The sequence below is a fragment of the Scatophagus argus genome, chromosome 11 (assembly GCF_020382885.2).
Source record: "Scatophagus argus isolate fScaArg1 chromosome 11, fScaArg1.pri, whole genome shotgun sequence".
Taxonomy (NCBI): Eukaryota; Metazoa; Chordata; class Actinopteri; family Scatophagidae; genus Scatophagus; species Scatophagus argus.
In genome coordinates, this window is record NC_058503.1 from 4,187,469 (window position 1) to 4,209,301 (window position 21,833).

Here is a 21,833-nt window from a genome sequence, read left to right on the forward strand (position 1 = left end):
GTCATGGATCCACCGCCAGGCAAAGAGCTTCAACCACTTGCCAGCTTAGTGCAAGCCCAGTCAGGAAAAAAAACAAAAACCATCACCAACTCATGAATGTGATGACTGGATAAAAGGACAGGGAAAGTTCTGATCCAGTGGAGCTTTACAAGAAAAGAAACACAGCAAAAGCTGCTAGGATTGTTAAAAAAAATTTGTTTTTGGAATTTTTTGGACTGTTTTATGTGGATTTCTGAATTGCTTCATGATTGCTGTTTGCCAGCTAAAGGCTGTCATTGCAGAATTACAGCACGGCACAGAGCTGGGATTTTCTCATGCTAAAAGCTGATCTCCAACCACCAATCTGGGACTAAACAGAGCAGCTGAGCACAGTTAAGCACTAACTAAAGCTCCTAGCTCATTCACCTCCCTGTCACTACAGAAATGCCTTGGGAACGCAAAACAATCATCCTCTGTGTTTTGACAGTCTGCATTACATCTCTGGTGGTGGGTAAGTGGTCTGGACATGAAGGAATGTTTTTCTTCTCCCTTTTCACTTTGTTGGTATTCATCAGCCAATTGAAAATATATGCAAAGATGCTTGATTAAAAGACGAAATAGGTGCTCAGGTTGGTTATGAACATGTGTAAAACTCCTTTCATGTTTGAGTACCTGCTCTTATACAATTCAGTAGTCAAAACAAATCAACTTGCTTGTTAAAAAAAACACATTTGAAAATCTGACATGATTTTTGTCTGCACAAATGATGGATGTTTTTGTAGTTTCAGATGGATTTAAGTGCATACAGTGCAGTGCTTGTTTGCCTTCACAGAAGTTGAATCCAAATTGCATTGCACACACTGAAATCAGAGTGTTTAGGACTTAAACATAATTATCTTTCATAATGTGAAAACAAACCAATTTTTTTTTTGTTTTCAAAATTGTACAATATTTTAATAATCATTAAGGTCAAACAATGACATACATATCAGTATAAATCAAAATCTGGCGTCCTCCCAAAAACATAATTTGACCATAAAATATTAGTCATCCAATGGGTTATACGTCATTAACATGTACATCTAAAGGTGGTATCATATATTCTTAGAGACAGGAGGAAGATCTGATTGTCTGAATTCAGCACTTGTAAGTTGGGTGTGAGACCACAACACATACAGGCCCAGTCAATATGACATTATTTCCCTCGAATTAACCAGGTGTAGAGGACAAGCATAGAGATGATGAGTGTGCTGACCTGAACAACACCACCTTCCTGGAGTACCGGCAGCGGAGAGTCAAGCTGCAGGTCCAGTACCTGCTGCTGACCAGGAGAAACATGGACTGTGCACACATGTTCAGCCAGGAGTCTCTCACTGAAACACAGCAGCCCTCCTACTTCAACATTTCCCTACCAACCAAGGTCATCATCCACGGGTACAGGTGAGGGGACAACTCTTCTAAAACCCTTTGGTCCCAGTCAGCTCCTGACTATGAGCAATAGCGTCCTTCATGAACAATCAACCCTCTGATTTCTGTATTTGTGCTTTTGTTTGTGTGCTCTTCTTGGTTTGATGTGTATGTAATGTCTTGTAATGTTTGGTGACAGTTGGTATGTCTCTTGCTAACCAAACAGCCACAAAGTCCTGCTAAAGCAAGTTAGCTGAGTTTGTGAGCCTTAAACTCATAATAAACAATAACGAAGGATGTTTTTTCTATAAAGTATAACATTTAATGCTTGCTTAATCATGAACATTTAAAATTGTACAGAAAAACTTGAGACTTGAAGTTTCAAAATATACTTACGTAAAACCAAAACCTAAATTAAAACTAGACTAAGAGGCCATTTTGGAAAGTCCCCACAAAGTGAAAGCGCTTTTCTTCTAATTACAGGCTTTAGCTGTGGTTAGCCATGAGAGGTATGGTCCAAGAAAAAGAAACATCCAAAAGTAATCTTATATAGTAGATGACATTTGTAATGTATTTAAGAAAAAGTCAGATTTTCTTTGAGGATAACGGTGTGATTATTTACAGATAAGAGAATGTTTACATATCATCACATACAATGTTTACATATAGTCACATACACTATAAAGACAAAAGTATCCAGACACACATCTTTATGCGGCTGTTTTTCAGGGGTTGGGTTGGGGGCCTTATTTTTAGTGAGTCGAAATCTTAATGCTTCAGCATACCAAGACATTCTGGACAATGCTATGCTTCCAACTTTGTGGCATCAGTTGGTTGAAGGCCCTTTTCTATTCCAGCATGACTGTACCCCAGTGCACAAAGCAAAGTCCATAAAGACATGGTTGGATGAACTTGACTGGTCCACACAAAGCCCTGACCTCACGTGCTCCAATACTTTTGTCTATATAGTGCATGTTAACATAGCATTAGCCTGCAGGCCACATCTGGCCCAGAAGCAACCTCTGAGTGGCCCAGCATACATAAATGTATATTGCATAAACTGTATTGTGCTATGTATATGTCTATGTATGTTTCAGACATATAATCTTATAAATATGATGTACATATAAGTCACTATATATTTAAACATCTTTTAATAAAAAAGTGTCAGGCATAATCAATAATATTCTGAATTAAATAGCTTTTTTTTCCAGAGTTAATGATGAAAGTAGCTAAAAAGTAAGCCACCACACCGCCTTCTCATCTCTGTTGAGAGTTTTACAATAGTACTACCCCACAACAGGATGTAACCACAGACTGGGTGTCTTTCTCAACTCAGTGTTTTCTCATGTGAACAGTACCAACCACAGTTAGTAGTTGGCTGGTAACAGAATAAAGGATGAATTCAAGAAATAGGTGATGTTTCAGTCTCACTTAAACACACCCTCACACACTCAAAAACAAACCAAAAAAAACTTTAAAAAATAAATAAATAAATAATAAATAATAAATCAAACAAATAATGAAATCTCCACCCCCAGTCAAGTATCTTATTATTATGACTCCTTTCATCTTTTGCTTCATTCCACCATCCTGATCCCACCATCCGGCACCTGAACCTTCTCCACTATCCTCTTGCAGAGCTATGGGCAGTAGGCCGGCCTGGGTGAAGGAGCTGGCCCGGGCCCTGCTCAGGGTGCAGGATGTGAACGTGCTGGTGGTGGACTGGGTGTACGGTGCCTCCTTTGCCTACAACCTGGTGGTAGAGAATTACAAAGAGGTGGCTCTGCAGATCTCTGTCCTCATCAACCAGCTGCAGGTGACAGAAATGCTAGAGATGGTTACTAAACATTCAGCATTAACTTTTTTGTCAGAATATGATTTAATAATATAATTCTGTTGCTGATACTAGAGGGAAAATAACATTTGAGTATTGGTAATTAAGACTGATAAAATGGTTAATATTTTCTTTAAACAAGCCATTTTATTGATTTTGTAAGAGATCTGCGATTTAAAAAAATATATAAATAACACGTAGTATGAAGCCATACACCAACACAATTCAATCATGCATATAATACACAATTACAGTAGTTCATCACTACAGAAAACTTAAAAAAAAATACAGTTGATATTTAGAATGAGCAGGGAAGAGTGGGGTTGGTTGCAATGTGGGGTAGTTGCAACATTGCTTATTCCTCCAGTAAGTAATGAGCTACAGTGATTATATTCATACTGCACATTCTTAATTAGCCCCTCTTCCTTCCTGGGAGAGAGCAGCCACATATGACCATTCCCTGTGCCCAAAATACCTTTCAAGGTGATAAAGTATTTATTTTTTTCATCAGAGTTTGCTTACTTTATCTATTCAAGTATAAATTGTACTTATAAAATCTTATATATTAGTAGCTGACAGATGTGGGTTTAATGTATTAAAATTTTGTCTTTCCAATGGAAACACTCTGAGACACAGGGAAATGCTAAAAGTGTTGCAGCTGTCTGCCACTCGCCCCTATAGTTTCATATTTCTAAACTCTGTGATGAGAGAAGATAGAGATCCAGCTTGTATCCTTAATAACAGCTTAAAGACAGACAGAATACACACACAGTGAACTCATGCTTCCTCTTCCACAGTTCAGTGTAAATTAAAAGTTTGTCTTGTCCAACAGAAACATGGATGCCAACTAGAGTCCTTCCACTTCATCGGAATCAGTCTTGGGGCGCACGTTGCTGGTTTTGTTGGGACTCTTTTTGAGGGGAAAATCGGAAGAATCACAGGTGGGTCTGGACCACATCCATGTGACATAGACATAGTCAGAACATAACAAATATAAAAGTCTTTTCTGAAGATTGTTAAATGTAATTGTTAAAATGCTAAGTTGAATTGGACACACTGACTTTTTTCAGATTTTTCTTCTGCTTGTGAAATGTCTGAAGAAAACAAATATTCAAATGATCTAATTCAAACTTTTGATGAACAGAGCTCAGTTAATTCCTCCTGTACTATATAATTAACAAAACCATGAGAACTTCTACAATACTATTAGCGAGTGAGAAAATAAATGGGTTCCAGCTGCTGTTATTCCACTGCTTTTTCTACCAATAACAAGAATACCAGACAGCGAAGGTCTCCATAGTTTAGGAGTCTCTCCCAGAGCCTGAATGTGTTTCACTGTGACCTTGAAAGATTAGCTGGGCCCTTCAAAGCACAACAGCACTTTGATAAACCAGTCTGAGGCTGTGTGGAGAGGCACAGTACTCTCTTCCCTGGAATGCACCACCCAACACAATACACCAGTGTTCACTTGTTTATATCGGGTCTTTCTGTCCAAGTGCTGAGACTGAGGCAAGTGTAATTCAGATGAGCGACAGCAGCCTTAATTCAAAACAAAAATGTTTGCCAGATCAAATAAGGGGTAAGAAATATTTACCACTGAAATATCAAATAAATCAAAATTATCAAACCATCACCAACTCTTAGCAATTAGTCATTGTTATTATTTAGTAATGCATGAATGTGCTTTTAGACTTTGGAAGACTGAATTTAACTAAATCCATAATTTATTCTTTTACTCCACCCTCTTTTGATATTTATCCTCACTTTGCTGCTGGAATGCAGTTCAGCTGTTCCTGATTTAAAAAAAAACAAAAGCTTTCATTCTCACAAAGCAATGTTCAGTCCTGTGAACCTCACCCCAGTGGTTTTCCCCCTGTCAACAATTGTAGCCTATGAAAAGGCTGAAATTGAAGAAATTGAACATCGGGTTCCTCAAATAAAGATGCTGCCAAAGTTGCATAATACACTGAGTACTGAAGGAAATTAAGCCTCCTATATGATTATAAAATGACATGATTTCAATGGTGGGCGGCACAGTGGTTAGCACTGTCGGGTTCCAGGTTCGAATCCCGGTCTGGGCCCTTCTATGTGGAGTTTGCATGTTCTCCCTGTGCCTGCGTGGGTTTTCTCCGGGTTCTCCGGCTTCCTCCCACAATACCAAAAACATGCACATTAGGTTAATTGGCTACTCTAAATTGCCCCTAGGTGTGAGTGTGAGAGTGTGTGGTTGTCTGTCTTTGTGTGTTGGCCCTGCGATTGACTGGCGACCAGTCCAGGGTGAACCCCGCCTCTCGCCCGTAGTCAGCTGGGATAGGCTCCAGCTCCCCGCAACCCTGACGGATAAGCGGTATAGAAAATGGATGGATGGATGGATGATTTCAATGGCATTCTTTTAATATGTTTTACCCTTCACACTGTGTTTCCTTGTCCTTGTTGGTCAGGTCTTGACCCTGCCGGGCCCATGTTTAAAGGAGCTGACACCTATGATCGGCTGGACCCCTCTGATGCCCAGTTTGTTGATGTCATCCACACTGACTCTGACTGTGAGCCAACTTGACCTGAACTGAAACATAAAGCTTTTAACTGATCCTTTCCATATCCATCAAAATACTAAAGGCTGAGGTACTATAATGTTTACTGTTGTGGTGTGCAATAAATATTTTCCTCTCTGCACAGAAGATCAACAGTTGCTATTTGCAACTAAAGATGTGCTGCGACAAGAGAAATATACACCAATCAGTCATAATATTATGACCACTTGCCTAATATTGAGTATATGAGTCCAGCTAACTCATGTCTCATTCACATGTAAGAAAACACCAAATAATATTATGTACATAAAAAAGCCACATGACTACTGTTAGTACTCACAGTTGTCAAATTAACATGTTCGTATTGAAAAATTTTGGCTGCACTTTCACCGACATTCAGCTCGCCAATAGCTTTAGCAATGTGGCCTTCGTTCAACAAAAGTTTTCACTGTCCAGTGTCTTCTGAAGAGAGTACACTTCGACAGTTAGACTATTGTATTTTTGAGAGGTACATAATGGTGGATGAAGTCTGGAATTAGTACATTAAAAAGGGCATTATTGTACTACTTCCTCTCAACCAAGTTTTCATTTATTTATTTATTTTTTGGGGCCTTAGATTTCGGCATTTCCATCCCTGTCGGTCACATGGACTTCTTTCTGAATGGAGGAAAGGACCAGACTGGATGTGCCCGCTCCAGGTTTGCCTCAAGTAAGCACTCATGAAAACCTAAAACATTGGATGAAAATATGGCTGTCTTGTCTAAAATCCTTAAACCAACACAAATTAGACCACAGACTTTCTCCTAGGGTGCAAAAAGTGTACTGTGTGTGTGTATTAATCCCATGACCAAAATAGTCAAACATTCTGTCATTTTGTTACATATGGATGCAGTACATATATATATATATATATATATATATATATATATATATATATATATATATATATATATATATATATATATATATCCATATTACATATGGATGCAGTACATATATATATATATATATATATATATATATATATAAAAGGCAGTTTTACATCTGGGTAGATTTTTAAATGGCTATAATTTTGAAAATGAGAGTCTCAAGACATCTGGCTCCCTTAGTGTTCTTGTGTGTTGTCAGTTCTTATCTACTTTCCAGTGTATGGCTATGTGATATGTGACCACATGAGGGCGCTGTATGTATACATGAGCGCGCTGAACGGCTCGTGCCCGTTAATGGGGATCCCTTGCTTTAGCTACAAGGACTTCTTGGAGGGGCGCTGTGTGAACTGTGACATCTTCAAGGGCACATGTCCGACTATAGGTGAGAAAACACCTCCACCTGGTGTCTGTTAATGAACTGCTGTCATTTTCTTTATTATGTGGCATAGTCTGGCTAAAACATAAAGGCTGTGATTAAATATTGCTGGCAGTAGAGACAAGTGTTTACAAGCCATCTGTTCTCTTACAATGAAGTATTAGTACTACTGCTAAACCTCTAATGTTACGGTGGCCCTTCTGCTACAGCAGTGTTTCTAGCAAAGCTATACTGTCTGACTTCAGCTCCCAGCATCACTGGTCCTGCTGCTAATACTTCTGCTGCTGTTTCTGTTACTCCTAATGCAACTCCTTCAACACAAATAACACAGTTTATTAACCACTATTGCTGGACATGAACTGTACTTGAATAAAATTTGGAGGTTTTGTTTCTACTTCATTTGAGTATTTCATTTTCTGGTACTTTATACTTATTTTTACTTCACTACAGTCACCTGACAGTTACTTAATGTATGATCATCTTGTAAAATTTGATGCACTACTAAAGATTAAGCTACCCGACATTATATAAAATAGTTCCCCATTTGATGCTTTAAGTGCATTTTGCTGATAATAATTCTGTACTTGAAATGGATAATTTTTACAGTGTTATGTACACAATATTTCATCCAACAATGTTAATGTTGTAGCACTTTCCTACAGAGCTATCAAAGTAAGGAATGGGAATCATAAGCAGGTATTCTGATTTGATTTTGTAAACTGGAAATTTGATTCAGAAATTTGATTTGATTTCTGTCATACTTCATTTGACAGGATGAGTAACAATGATAAAAAAGAATATAACAAGGCAAGTTATTTGGCTCTCTGCTAAGTCTCTGCTGGCACATCTGCTGGTTAAGAGTTACGTGTAACCAGCAGATGTGGCATCTGGCTGTGCTCCTGCAGCAGGCCTCACTCGACTGCTTTTGGCAGCATCTTATCACTGAGTGTCTGATATGCCAGCACATGCTGATACAGTGACACAGTTCATGTGGAGCCCTTTTGATTTGTGACGTGTGTACGGAAAGCCAACAGTATGACCCTTAGTCACTTGATGCTTGTGTGTGTTTTCAGGGTTATCAGAAAACAGTGGGATAACGATATCTCCTATTCCCAAAGAGCAGAAGCTTTTCCTCCTGACTTCTTCTTCGCCACCTTTTTGCTGTGAGTGCTGGGTTGTGTGTGTTTGTGGGAGAGAGAGGTCAGGCTCTTAAGCACACCTGAGTGAGTGAAAGCTTCTCTCAGTGCATAGAGTTTTACGGTTTTAAAGTACTTGTATTTTACTCGAGTACTCGAGTACCACTTTCTGCTATGCTACTTTATACTTAAACTCCACTACATTTGGGAGGCAGATGTTATAATTTTGACCCCACTACATTTATTTGATAACTTTAGTTGCTAGTTACTGTGGAAATTCACCTTATTAATCTAAATTATATAATACATAAAATCGATCAGGCTGATAATCTAGTCCGAGTTAGAACTCTCTTATGTCTCTTATGTCCCTGAGCCTACCACCTATCATTCAGACACAGACCATCCAGTGGGCTAAGACAGCAAGTTGCATCTTCTGATTTTATTAGCCCCGATTTTCTTTTTTTTTTAAAAAAAAAAAAAAATAAAGTGGATGAAAACACATGATTTCAGCTTGACTTAAAGGGCAGTTGGTTTGCATTGGTGTACAGTAGTCACTAGTCTTGAAAGTCACATTGGTCAGATCTATAGGACCTTTTCATAACAGTAATGGCAAGGTCAGTATGACCTTCTGTGTGGCTAGCAGTGTGGTCTACTTAAATGTAGGCCCACTGTAGTTCTCATGCTGGTACAAGCTGAGCCAACGTTGCTTGTTTACTTTGTTTGGCCATCAGGATCGCAAGTTTCACTTTCTCTGTTCTGTTGTGAATGTATCAAAAGTTCCCGCCTAAATGGGAGCAAGACGTTACTGCCTTCATCATGAAAGTCAAAGCTTATTAATGTGGTAGACTCATACAGCAACTTTTTTATTTTTAGCGACTATATTCAGATTCCACCAGCAACTTTTCTGCACAACAGTCCCTGAACAAAAACTGCAAAGCACTAAATTAAAATTTTTGCTGAAAGGCTTTGTTCACGTTAACAGACAAATAATCAACTGATTCTTTCTCGTCGTTCCTCTGCTCAGCTCATCACATCCTGCTGGAGCTGGAGGTTTCTCCCCTGGATAAGAGTGCTGAGGTGCAGGTGATACTGATGACAGAGAACCACGGAACAGAGCAGAGGATCAGGCTGTAGGTACCTCATCCCTGACGGAGGGATGGGTGATATTGCCTGAAAATAAAATGGACGGTCAGGACAGATATTATATCCAGTCCAGTTCATAACTTTCTTGTTCTGTGACCTTCCATTGCTGGGCTGGTGGTTTTAATGCATGTTTGAAACCTTATGTTAATTGGCCACTCAGGATGGATCCTAAATCCAGTTAAATAAACAGTACAACCTAGCTGTTGTAAGACCTTCTGTTAACGGGCGGTTCAGGACGGATACTTTGTCCAATCAAATATACAGCACAACTTAGCTGTTGTAATTCACTTTCAGTTTATTTATATAACGCCAAATCAAAACAAAAGTTGTCTCATTGCACTTTCGAATTAGAGTAGGTCTAGACAGTACAGAGCACAGAGAGACCCAACAAAACCCCCATGAGCAAGCAAGCGCTTGGCGACACTGGCGAGGAAAAACTTCCCTTTAGAAGGCGGTGTGACAGAATCTGTACAGACCGCCTTTATTCAGCACTGGTTGATAGACTCTCTTGGCCCAGTGCTGTAATTTCTTTTTGGCTCCCAGAAAAGCTGAGCAGACAGCTTCTATTTTGAGAGGACATACTGTATGTTTTGCTATAAAAGCCTGGCCAGGTCCAGGATACTGCAGGGATACTGAGAGAGGAAACAGACCTATGTAAAGGACCACCTGAGTTCAGGAGGACTCTTTTTATTTAGTTTTTGTTTTTTGTTTTTGTTTTTTTTGACCGCAAGGTTGGTAGTGATTAGTGAATTGAGATGGTTCAAACAGGGTGAGAGTCGAAGCTGTAGCACTCAGTTTGGTGTAGTTCTGTTAAGTCTAATAAACGCAGAAAGTAATAACTGTCCTCTGTGATGATAAATGATGATAAATGATGATGATGGTGACAGCATTAATTACACACATGTTGTGTGTGCATTGCAGACAGACCGCTACGACAGTGTACCGGACCGTGTTGACTCACCCCGTGGCTCTGTGTGAGATTGAAACCATCGAGCTCAGGAATACTGGAGCTCGGTTCTACAGGCAGGGAGACGTCCACGTCAAGTCTGTCTGTCTCTCCGAGTTCCCCTCTCTCAGGTACAGCACCTTCAAGACTATCTGAACACACATACCATACTGTTTGAGGTCCCGCACCGCCTCCACCTCCTCGTGGATTTTATTGTTCTTGTACACTGTAAATCACGTACACATCCGGGAAACCAGGCTGTTTCTGTTGAGCTGCCACATAAGGAGATGACATATTCAAACAGTAGATCGCAAGCATTTTGTCATGCTGACTGAAGATGTGTAGAAACCATCACATAAATAATACTTTATATACAGTTTTTTCTGTTCACAACAAGTTGTTACATGTTATTATGAATTTAATTAACATTTAACATTTACTTAACAATTTGACAAGGTCAGAAAAGTAAAGCGTCACACACTCCACATGATCTTTGGTGCCTCCTTGGCAGACTCCATCCTGGGAACCACTACTCTAAAATGTTTTATAAAATATTTGCTTTATATTTAATTGGCACACCTGTCTACTGACTTGTCAGATGAGTAACTGTTGTTAGAAAAACAATGAAAATCAAGAAATCATGGAAGCGTAATGAAAAACATGCATACCACGTGATCGTAATATCCACACTTCAATTCCAAGTGGGATATTTGCCGCGTACAGTCTTTTATCAGTGTATAAAGAACTAAAATGACAGAAATAATCTACTTTAAAATCAAGAAAAAAGAAGTAGATATTGTAATATATGACTGTGGAAGCGCTTTGGTCTCCTTCCATTTTCTTTGAATCTGTTATTCCTGTATTTCCTCCCCTCCACCTTACAAAATTAAACATCTAAATGACTTAGTTTAAGTGTGTGCTGTGTTCCAGGAGGGAGGAGCCGCTGTGTGTGAACAACATCAACGTCAGACGAGGAGCTCCGTGGTCACATGACCTTGTTCAGGTGTGTCTCTAAAGATTCACAGTGAAGTCACCTGTGGCTACCAACGTGAAGTCACATTTCCACTTTTCAGCTTTTGTTATTCAGGTTTGCTGCTGACTTCCCCCCTGCCTCTGTGAAGTGTTCACAGAATGAATCCTTTTCCTATAAACTGGTTAGGATGCTTAGACGCTAATTTCTTATGTTTTCTCTGACATGTATTTTTAGTGTTGCTGAATGCTGCCGAACTCCGTTTGACTTTTAAAGCCATTTGCATTTCTCTGTTGATGTTTGGAGATAATCTAATTACATTTGTGTGTTTGATACTCAAATGATGCACAGTGAAAGACAAAAACAAACTGTTGTTCATCCAAAACAAACTGGAAAAAATAAAGACGGCAAACTGGTGCTGGAGGAATCTTCTGATTAGCTCAAGAGGAGCTGCTGATGCATACATAATTGTGTGGGTTCGTGTGACCGACATGACAGGAAATAGACAGTCACAGAAAACAAACTACATTTTCACTGCACGCAAAGAGCTTTATGGAGAAATCTTGGCCCCATGAAAATGCTTTTTAAAAACACTTACTTCTTCATTTTAGTCGCATCTCCCTTTTAGAAGTCAGACAAATAACACAATTCACAGTATGCATGTGTGTATTAAATAGTCAAGTAGTAACAAAAATGTTTAAAATATGGTCTGCAGGCATCCAATATATCACCAAAGAAGAAGAGAGCAGTCACCCCCCAGATGAAATTGGTATTGCAATGTGTAAATGGGTACAACAAGCTCACCCCACAGACAGCATTCCTTACACATCTCCGACACTGAACGCAGCCGTGGTGCGCTCAGATATGGAAGCTAAACATGCCCAACAAAACATGAACATGAAATGGAGAAAATCAACACTGCCAAGTTGTCTGGGACATGCTTGAGAATATTCAAAACTAGATATTTTCCAGATCTTGGAAGGATAAAGCATTGAGTATGATTTGAGTTAAATTGATATATTCTTTGTAGCGCTGAGTATGTGTGATTTGTGAAAATAAACAACATTAAATTAAATTATGTGAAATCAAGTATGAATCAAACAAGCATACATCTAAAATCAGATATAAGTGAGATGACAACCACATTCATCTGTTTCAGTATCACAGAATCTATTTTCTAACATAAAATATCATTTCAGACATTTAATGTGCTGGTAAGTAACAAAGTGAAGGCTGTCCCTCTGTACTCTGTGTTCCAGGTCCACTTGCCACAGATGGCGGTGTAGTTGTTTTTTAAATTAAACTGCGAATGACCGTTAACAGTTTATTAAATGTTGGATACAGCATCTTAATTGGACAGATGTTTAATAACACAATATAAATGTTACCGAATTACTCAATTGTAAATTATAGATTTTATAAATGCCATTACTGAAATGCTAAAATATCCACGAGTTTCACTGAAATATATAGATGTGTTGGGTCCCCATGTCAAGATGAAACGGAATTTCCTCTAGCTGACTGCTGACTGTTAAAAAGGCATTTTTCATTTTATCTTGACTTTTAGGAGCAACGCACAGCCTGAATGAGAATATACCAAACCTTTTAGGCAACATAAAATACTTGTAATTTTTGGGCATTAAATAGCCCAGCCCCCAATATTGATTGTTTAAAAAATGGCAATATTGGCTGTCTTATCATTCAAAACTGTAATTTAAAAAGAAATAACAAGGAGCACATTGTTGTGGCAGCGTCAAAGCAAGTGACCCGTGATACATTCATACCGCAGTACTTAAAATGCTATCGTGTTTCTAGGAGAGACTGTTCTCAGAGTTTGGGAGTGTCGGTGGGAGCCAGCGGTGCTCTGCCCCTCTGGAATCGAGGTGGTATGTTCCATTCACTATCACCTCCTGTAGAGTCAACATCAAAGCTTCAGTTAGGAATGTGGTGATCACACAGCAATCTCAAAGTGTTTTTCCTAGTGACATCCTCATGACATGACAGACAGAACATCTAGTGCAGCTGCGTCACATCAAAATACAGTGAAACTGCAATATGCAAAACCATAGATCTGTATTTAATATGCAAAGCTTCAGCACTGTTTCTCAGAGAAAAATTAGTGAACAAAGCGTCTGCAATTCATCCATAAACGTATAACAAAATATATCCACTTTACCAGCTAAGTGTCTGTTTACATTTCACATTTTTACATTCTGACATGAAAATGAGCTATGGGCCCTATCTGAGATCTCCAAGCCACGTTTCACTTTAGTTCTAACCTCATTAAATGCAAACATACTGAAGAATATTCATAACTTAAAGTAACAAAATCTATTTTATTTTGACCTAGGGGTCCCCTCTACAAGGTGAGTGTTAATCATTGTCACTCCCCAGGCACAACTGTGTATGCCTGCACAGAGTCAGTAACTGCACACCATATGTTGACTCTGTACTTCCTCTGCAGCCACATAATCAATGTTACATGTGAGTGAGTGAGTGCTGAATGTGCAAATGGTGGCTCTAAAAAGACATCCTTGCTCTTCAACTCTGACAGACCAACGCCAAAACCAGACGCCTGTAACATGTATTGAGATTTGTGAAAATATTTTAGACTGAAATTCAGCTGTAACTGCAGACAGTTTGCTGTTCATCCACACGTGGACCCACACCTCACCGAATGTCACCAGTATGTGTGCATAAAGTAAATACAAGATTGTTGTTGAGACATGTTACAGATATTTCTGGATTCGTGTTTTGTAGATTGGAGAAATGTTTTACTTTTTTGTGCACTTCTAAAATTGTTTTTCCATTTGGTCTAAGTCACTGGCCTCTGAACTGAGGGTGTGTTACTACTCTCTGGGATACATTTGACCTACTGCTTCACAGCTGTCCTGCAACCCAAACCCGACACTAACCCCACTATGCAGCTATGAAATGTGATCCTTCACCTTTGATTGGCCAGGGGACTGCTATTGGGACAGAAGGAGCACAGGCAGGGCTGAGGGTGGTGGACATATGAGCAGAGCCAGTGGATGCACTGCATTATTAGCATGGTATTGAATTTTTTGGACATTCAAGCAATAATCTTGCTCAGATAGGAACAGAGCTGCTGCCCGGCTGACCTCACGGCTGTGTGCTCCTACAAGCTACAGAATTGAACTGCCACACACACACACACACACATGCACAGAGTGCAGGCACACACAGGACATGAACAGCTGTATGAAGCTCACTCTCATTTGCTGTTAAACTGTTTTCACTGAGCTGATCTGTTTTATCTGAGTGGATAAATTTAATTCTGCTACTGTACCAAAGATGACCATAAGCCTGTGAGTGGCAGAGCCATAGCAAACTCTAATACCAAGCAGCTGGCTGGGAAGGAATTTTAATCTTCAAGTATGGTTTGAAAATAGAAAAATAATCCAGATAGCCCCAAAGCTGAGGAGGACAGCAGTGAAGAATTGTGGCCACAGTTTAATGTAAGTGAGATAGCTTGGTGGATCCCTAAAAAAAAAAACATTAAATCAGACTAATTCTGTATGTTAAAATAATTTAAACACAAAAGACTAGTCCGAGTGTTAGATCCTTTCAGTCCATAAGGTCCATTTCATAATTGTTATGTAAAATGAGCTTTCAATCAAATCACACGATCCTCATCAACAGATGGAGTTTGCCCGAATGAAATGACATTTTGATGTTGACATTTCCATTTTTTTCTTCTGAAGCCCATTTATGGATGCAGATGATGTGAAATGATCAAAGTTTTAGAACATAGCTGATCCGGAAACTGATTTCTCAACTACTCTTTCCATGGTCAAAACTGAATTTTGAAACTCGTCAACTTGTCTTTTCTTGATATGCAGTCATGTGATGGAAGAAGTACTGAATTCTTGTACTAATTGGTATTGTTTAAACATGATTGTCAGTTGTATGTAATGTCTAAACCAGCAAAGTAACTAGCAACTTTAGCTGTCAAATAAATGCGGTGGAGTAGAAAGTGCACTAAATTCTCTGATATATAGCAAAAATGTAAATACTCAAAATGGAATTACCCCCCAAAAATACAGAAACACTGTAGTTAATTACATGGATATCCGAAAAAGATTCATATTAATGCTACTGCTCTCAGCCATATCATCCAGCACTATACTTAATCTGAGCTTAACATCGGGTTAGTAGGAATTGTGCACTGCAAGCCACCCATGCACACCCACCACCCCATGCCACTCTCCACCCAGGTGAGGTACTTACATGTAGCTTAAGTGGTGACCCAGTGTGTTAGCTCCAACACCCTGCCCCTCTACCTCAAATAATCCCTCTCACTGCCATAGTCCATTAAGGAGCCCGCCACATCAGCGAAGTCCTCCAGAACCAGGCTGGTGGAGTCCTCACCAGAGGGCAGTTCCGGGTCTGACGCCCATGGGTGCTGATGACGGTCATGCTGGGGGGCCTGCGATTCACCCATACTGGTCTGCCTTGGTCCCTGCAGGTGGGGTTGGAGGGGCTTAGACTGGGCTGGATTAGACCTGTGGTAGGCCGGTGTTGGGTCTTCTCGTTGCTGTTCCGTTTGCTGATCCTTGGTGATGCCGCCGTCACTGCCGCTGCCGCCCTCACTGCTCTGTGAGGAGGGGGCCAGCACATGGTAGAGGCTGGGAAGGCGGATGTCCAGTAGCACGCCACTCTTAATGTAGAGCTTGTTGTTGAGATTGTAGAGCTTCTCAGCAATGTCGTAGCCCAACATGACAGAGAAGAGATGGGCGATGTAGCGTTTCTTTGACATTAGCAAATAGAGACGGCGACGACGCCACGAGATGTAGCGGGAGTCTTCCTCTGCTGTCAGGGTGACCTGGGGAGCATAAATAAAACACATGTATGTCAATATGTTAAAGGTATCCTGTGGAGTTTTTGACCACTAGCAGCAGTAAGGAGTAATGTTTGTCACTTTCACTGTAGATTTCAACATCTTTTTTCTTTGTACTCTATTCTTAACACAAGTCATTTGTCGGAAATGTGATGTTAAATGAACTGTTTAACATTTTGGGAAATACGCTTATTTGCTCATTTACACTTTCGAGAGTTAGAAGAGAAGATAACAACACGCATGCGTCATTATGTATAAAGCTGGAGCTTGCAGGTGATAAGCTTACCATAGCGTAAAGACTGAGAGGAAATGTTAATATGGTCCTTTTTAGAGTTTTAAAAATTGGCCTACACCGACTAGAATCTATATACGGTATTTACTATCTCCTCCTAAGCTAAGCTAATTGGCTGCTGATCACACAAAATAACTTGACAACAACTAAATAACTTTTAAACTTTACCCTTGAAAAGGGAAAAGCCCTAAGCAACCAACACCAATAACATGCATATATCCAGTATCCACCACAGCATTGATGTTAACAATCCTGTTAGGCCCGAGGACAAACTCTGAATGTCCACCATGTCCTTCTGGCCTTGTTTCTACTGTAAATAAACTAATCTAAAGCAAAAGGATATGTGAAAGACAAGAGGACAACTGCTTTCCCCTGTTCTGCTTATCAGTCAGATGCTGACTCTGATAGAAGGCAACATGTCTTTTTTCTTGTTCCAAATGTTTCAATAACAGCACTTGCAGTCAGTTTAATATTTTACTGCCACTTTTTTACTGGGACTACGAGCCTCATGTCCACGAGTACTGAATTGGTTAAAACACAGAAATTACATCAGCGTCTCCTGAAGTAAACTGCATGTCGAATTACACACCTGGAACTTTCCCTCCTCCTTTGGTCTGAGAGACTCCCACTCTGGTGAGTCGAGGAACTGGTGGCAGTGGATGTAATGCAGGAACTGGCCTTCCAAAGATACATTGATCCTAATAGAGACAGCAGGAGTAGGATACAAGGTGAAAAGAGAGACAGGCATTAAGACTTGATAATGAGAGCAAAGAGAGAGCTGGAGGTCACTTTGCCAGTGCCAATCCACCTTGGAAGTAAATATTAGTATAAATATCTCTGCCAGGGCAGCCACATGGACAGACTGAAGAACACAGACTCCCTTACATAAACAAAACATCTTTCAGATCAGTTTATTATACCAAGTTTCCTCTTTTGCCAAGATTCCCTCTGCACACAGAAATCATGGATTAGGACAACAGGACATTCCTCCCTCAGAGGGAAGTTTTATTTACAAAAAAAAAAAAAAAAAAAAATCACTTCCGCAGAATGAGATAACCCAAAACACTAAACAGTAAGCCTTCGTTTAATTGTATGGTAGGACTAGCACTTACAAAGGATACAACAATGAAAATGAATTAAAATGACAGTGTAAATGACAAGTACTCTGTAGACTTATTAAAATGTTTTTGTTCGTCTTTGTTGCAGTTTAAAACTACTAGAGGTTAGTATTTAGACTCTTTATAACAATGGGTGTTAATTTACGCCTATTTTATGGTGTGTTGTACAATTAATTATGCTGTATGGCACTTACACTGCCAGGGATCTCCAGTGGAAAGCCCATTGATCTAAATATTACTGTAGTGTTGGTGCTGTACTTTGTGAACTTTGTACTTTCCAGGTTTATTTCAGGGCCCTTTCTTTCCATACAATGTGTCTCACTTTGCCTGTTGATCTTGAAGAAGACCTGTGGGCCAAACCATCATCAGATTAAAGAGAAATACATATGGAGCGAGTGTGCAGCACTTTGTTTCAAATGATTTTTCCAGTTTGGTGTAAAAGAACTTGATTGGCCTGCACAGATGCCTGACCTCAACCCCATCCAACACCTTTGGGATGAACTGGAACGTCAGCTGCGAGCCTGACCTCCAGACATTTCGCCAGACATCCGTGCTGAACCTCACTAATGCTCTTGTGGCCAAATGGGAACAAATCTCTGTAGCCAGGCTTGAAAGCTGATGGAAAAACTTTCCAGTGGGGTGGAAGCTGATACAGCAGCAGCTTCACGTGTTACGTGGCCACATACTTTAGGCCATGTAGTGTAGTTATACCAAGCAGAAGACTGCTGTTTAGTAGTAACATATTAAAAACGGATGTTGATCACATAACACTAATGTTAAACCTGAAATAAAGTACATACAATTACAAAAACATCCCACTATCTAAGACTTTAGGACTGTGGAGGGGGAAAAGTCATCAAAAATCATTCATTTATTTGTTTGTAGTTCCAAATTTGGCTCATACACTTAGCTGTCATCAGCTTGGCCATGATTTAATCTAAGGTAAGAGGAGCAGTCAGTGTCCACTCCTGTCCTAAGCACGAAGATATCATTTAACCAGCTGGCAGCGTGCAGAGGGACGGCACACTGATGAGTCACAGACAAAAATACTCTGTTTACAACATTTCTCTTGTTCCGGCTCCAGGACTGTGAAATCTAGTGCAGCTCTACTTTTGAGGATGTTTGGATGAAGTGTATACATTTCCTGTGACAGTTACTGCCAACAGCATGAAAGAGACAAAAATAGGCCTCCAGTTCTGCAATTGTCTGTTAAAATGGTTTAAAATTTCTCTTAAAAAATGGGTGTGAGTTTTTCTATCACTACAAGAGCAATTTAAACTGACAAATAATGTAGTATACCTGTGCTACAAATGAGAAACAAATGCACCTTCTGTTTTAGTCTTATATTCAGTGATACTACAAAACAAAACATAACAACATGCTGTTAACTGAAATGTCACAGATTGTAAATGGGAAGGTAAGAAAGAATTACATTTATACTTCCTGTCATAGCACAGCGAGTGGAAACAATAATGACATTGGAAAGTACAGTTCTGAGGTACTTGTATTTTACTTGAGTATTTTTCATTTACTCCACCACAATTAGGAGGGAAATAATGTGCTTCTTTTTACTTTACATCTATTGTTGGAACAGGATGCAGGGAAAAGAACACTTTAAGTATGTAAAATTAGGTAAAATTAACTTTCCCTTGACCATATCTTGAACATATTGATAAATCCAATAAAACAATCTAAAAAAGCTCTACAAAGGGCCATCCTCCAAAATGAATCCAGATACTTTTAACTTTTAAGAGCAACTTAATTCCAGCAGAAGAAAAAGGAATTTGGTTGAACCTGTCATCTTGCTGCAGTAATGTAGTAGTGTACCGGGTGTGTCAGTACACTGTGACATCACTGTTGGTGAGGTAGCTACTTAGCCGCTATGATCGATAGTTTCATATTAACAGTGGATCAAATGACGACATGTAACGTGAAAGTAAGGTCAAGACGATGAACCTACAAGTAACTGTCGCCCATCCCTGCACCTATATGGACCACTTCAGCATCTTTAAGCTTGTTTTGATTCTATGGCACCAGCATATACTTCCCTGTGCAGCACCAGACAGCAGACAGCCAAAGTTAATGTCTAGCTGGTGATCACAGTGGACAGTTAGTAGTCTAAGAGCCAAATGTTTTTCTCAGAAGTTGGTAAAACCAAAGACAGAACTAAAACACTGAGGTATTCTCACATTGTGTTACTGCTCTATGTGTTGATTGCATTCTGTGGAGATAGCTAGTGGTCGTGGTTCGCATTATGTAGTACAGGTGTGTTTATGTACACACACATGTCCACATGCACACAGTGCCCACCTCCCAGACAGCAGAAATGAGAGCTGGTCAATGGGCGTCTTGCCCTCCACAGCGTATGTTTCTCCTGCCTTCAGCTCCACCACCTTGTTGTCAAAGGCACCTGTGATCTCCTTGAACACCTGGATGGGCACGCCCAATGGCAGGTAGACTGCCTGGTAGAGGGACATCAGCTCCTCGCTGCGTACGCCCTCCTGGTGCAGCCGGTAGAGGAGGTGGCAGATCTGAGCCAAGCAGGCCAGCAGCAGAAGCAGGTTCCAGGTGAAGACGTCCAGGCCACACATCGTCAGCCAGCCCCACAGGGTCAGGCATGAGAAGGCGGGGGTCAGGAAGCCAAAGATGAAGAGGCACCCATAGGCCCCACTTCCTCCCATGTAGCCCAGGAAGAGGAAGGTGTTGCCCAGGTGGTAGAAGGCCCCCTCTGTGTTGTTGCTCCAGCCATCACAGAGAGGCGCAAAGAACAGGCTGTCCAGCAGAGTCGAGTTGTCTGTGCTCATGTTCGAAACTCTTCAAATGCAAACCTCTTGATGCAGAAAACAAAGGACCAAAAATACTTCTTGTCTAATGATTTCTCTGCTAATTTTGTCCCATCCACAGTTACGACTACAAATTTAGTTTCAACAAAAACTTGAACAAAAATAAACAGCTAATCCTGAGCAAAAATGTGAGGAGTAAATGTTTGTTCCCTTGGCGTGCTGTGGAAAATTCTTCAATATGAAGAAGTTCTCACGGCTCTATTTGTTATAGAAACACAGCTGGAATGGGTTTCGTCTTCTTCTCTCATTATGCGTCCCTTCCTCTCTCCTCTGACTTTCTCCCACCGTCTTTCCCTGCTAAGTCTTCCTGTCGTTTCTCTTGCTGTGCTCTTCTGTCTGTTTCACTCACCCACTGGCCTGCACTGGAGAGCTAACAGCTGGAAGCGAAGGGATAAGGAAGGTGGGGGGTGGGGGGGGGCACTGATAGAGCCCTAGAAGGATAACCATGTTTGGAATTGAAACCCAAGGAGGAAAGAGTGGTGGACAGAAAGCAGGCCTACTACTTAACATAACAGAGAGAGAGAGAGAGGCAGGAAATGGGAGACAAATATCTGTGGGACACTGAGTGTCACACACACATAAAAGAAAAAGAAAGAAATGTTCATCCAGAGCTACAACATGGTACTTACTTCACCTAAACTTTATGAGTCACTCTCACTCGCTCACTCTCAGGAGAGCGGCTCAGCCACTGCATATTTAGAGACACTGAAATAAGTAAGATGACAGCACAGGTCAGATTTCAGGTATCAACACCCACCACATATCCAACCGTCCTCTCTGCCAACATGACTCACAGCTCACAGGGATAAGAGCATCTCAATAGACAATAATAGCATATAACATATACTGCCACAATGACAATAAAATATAATAATAATAAAAACAATCAAGATGTAAATGCATACTGTATTTACACAAATGCATAATGTTCTTCCTGTAACAAGTGAAGTTGGCAGATTAAGAATATCAAGAATATTTAAGAATAAGCTGAAGAATGAGCTGTCTTCATTGAATCATGAAATATTCTCTTGTATGTTTAATTTTCTTTTTTCCCAACTCAGAAGCAAAAGGCAAACTGAGCTGTTTAATTTAGTCATTTCTTTGGTTTTTCTTTTAGGCTACAGTCATGCTGTATTATAAACGTTGTTGAAAATCTGAAGATGCAAGTGGTGTGAAGTGTTATCTTTATTTTTGGATTTTTTTTTTTGAGAATCATTTAGACATGGGCTTCAAGTATCAGATATAAATGGGGTGTCTTGAAGATTAATACATTACATTAATAAGCAAGACACGGTAATTAAAACCTTCATCAGCTTCACCTTGCTGCAGTGAGATACAGCAAATAAACATGGAATGACAGAAAAATTGTAACTTATCAGATGCTGAAAGGAGACAACCTGAGATGATATAAATTCTGCCTGGTTATGACCAGAGATGAATATTGTAGAATAATTTGCTTTTTGAA

The 21,833-nt window shown here is 40.0% G+C and overlaps 2 protein-coding genes across 4 annotated transcripts; one reads left to right on the plus strand and one right to left on the minus strand.

Annotated features, from left to right (window-relative positions):
- Positions 1-6: 6 nt before the first annotated feature.
- Positions 7-12,310, plus strand: pla1a (phospholipase A1 member A). Of its 2 annotated transcripts, none has more exons than XM_046403220.1 (11): positions 7-490; positions 1,197-1,419; positions 3,028-3,205; positions 4,056-4,164; positions 5,665-5,766; positions 6,371-6,463; positions 6,883-7,065; positions 8,133-8,222; positions 9,220-9,325; positions 10,260-10,415; positions 11,215-12,310. In XM_046403220.1, the coding sequence occupies exons 1-11, from the start codon at positions 424-426 to the stop codon at positions 11,297-11,299; spliced, it is 1,392 nt and encodes a 463-aa protein (XP_046259176.1). In that variant the 5' UTR covers positions 7-423; the 3' UTR covers positions 11,300-12,310. The 2 variants fall into 2 exon arrangements, with proteins under 2 accessions (XP_046259176.1, XP_046259177.1); XM_046403221.1 differs by having other exon boundaries at positions 6,901-7,065.
- Positions 12,277-20,746, minus strand: popdc2 (popeye domain containing 2). Of its 2 annotated transcripts, none has more exons than XM_046403223.1 (4): positions 19,836-20,746; positions 16,997-17,105; positions 15,647-16,100; positions 12,277-13,164 (listed from the first exon to the last, which is right to left on the minus strand). In XM_046403223.1, exons 1-4 carry the CDS (start codon positions 20,327-20,329, stop codon positions 13,082-13,084), a joined length of 1,140 nt encoding a protein of 379 aa, XP_046259179.1. In that variant the 5' UTR covers positions 20,330-20,746; the 3' UTR covers positions 12,277-13,081. The 2 variants fall into 2 exon arrangements, with proteins under 2 accessions (XP_046259179.1, XP_046259178.1); XM_046403222.1 differs by having other exon boundaries at positions 15,506-16,100; positions 19,836-20,745.
- Between the last annotated feature and the right edge of the window lie 1,087 nt (positions 20,747-21,833).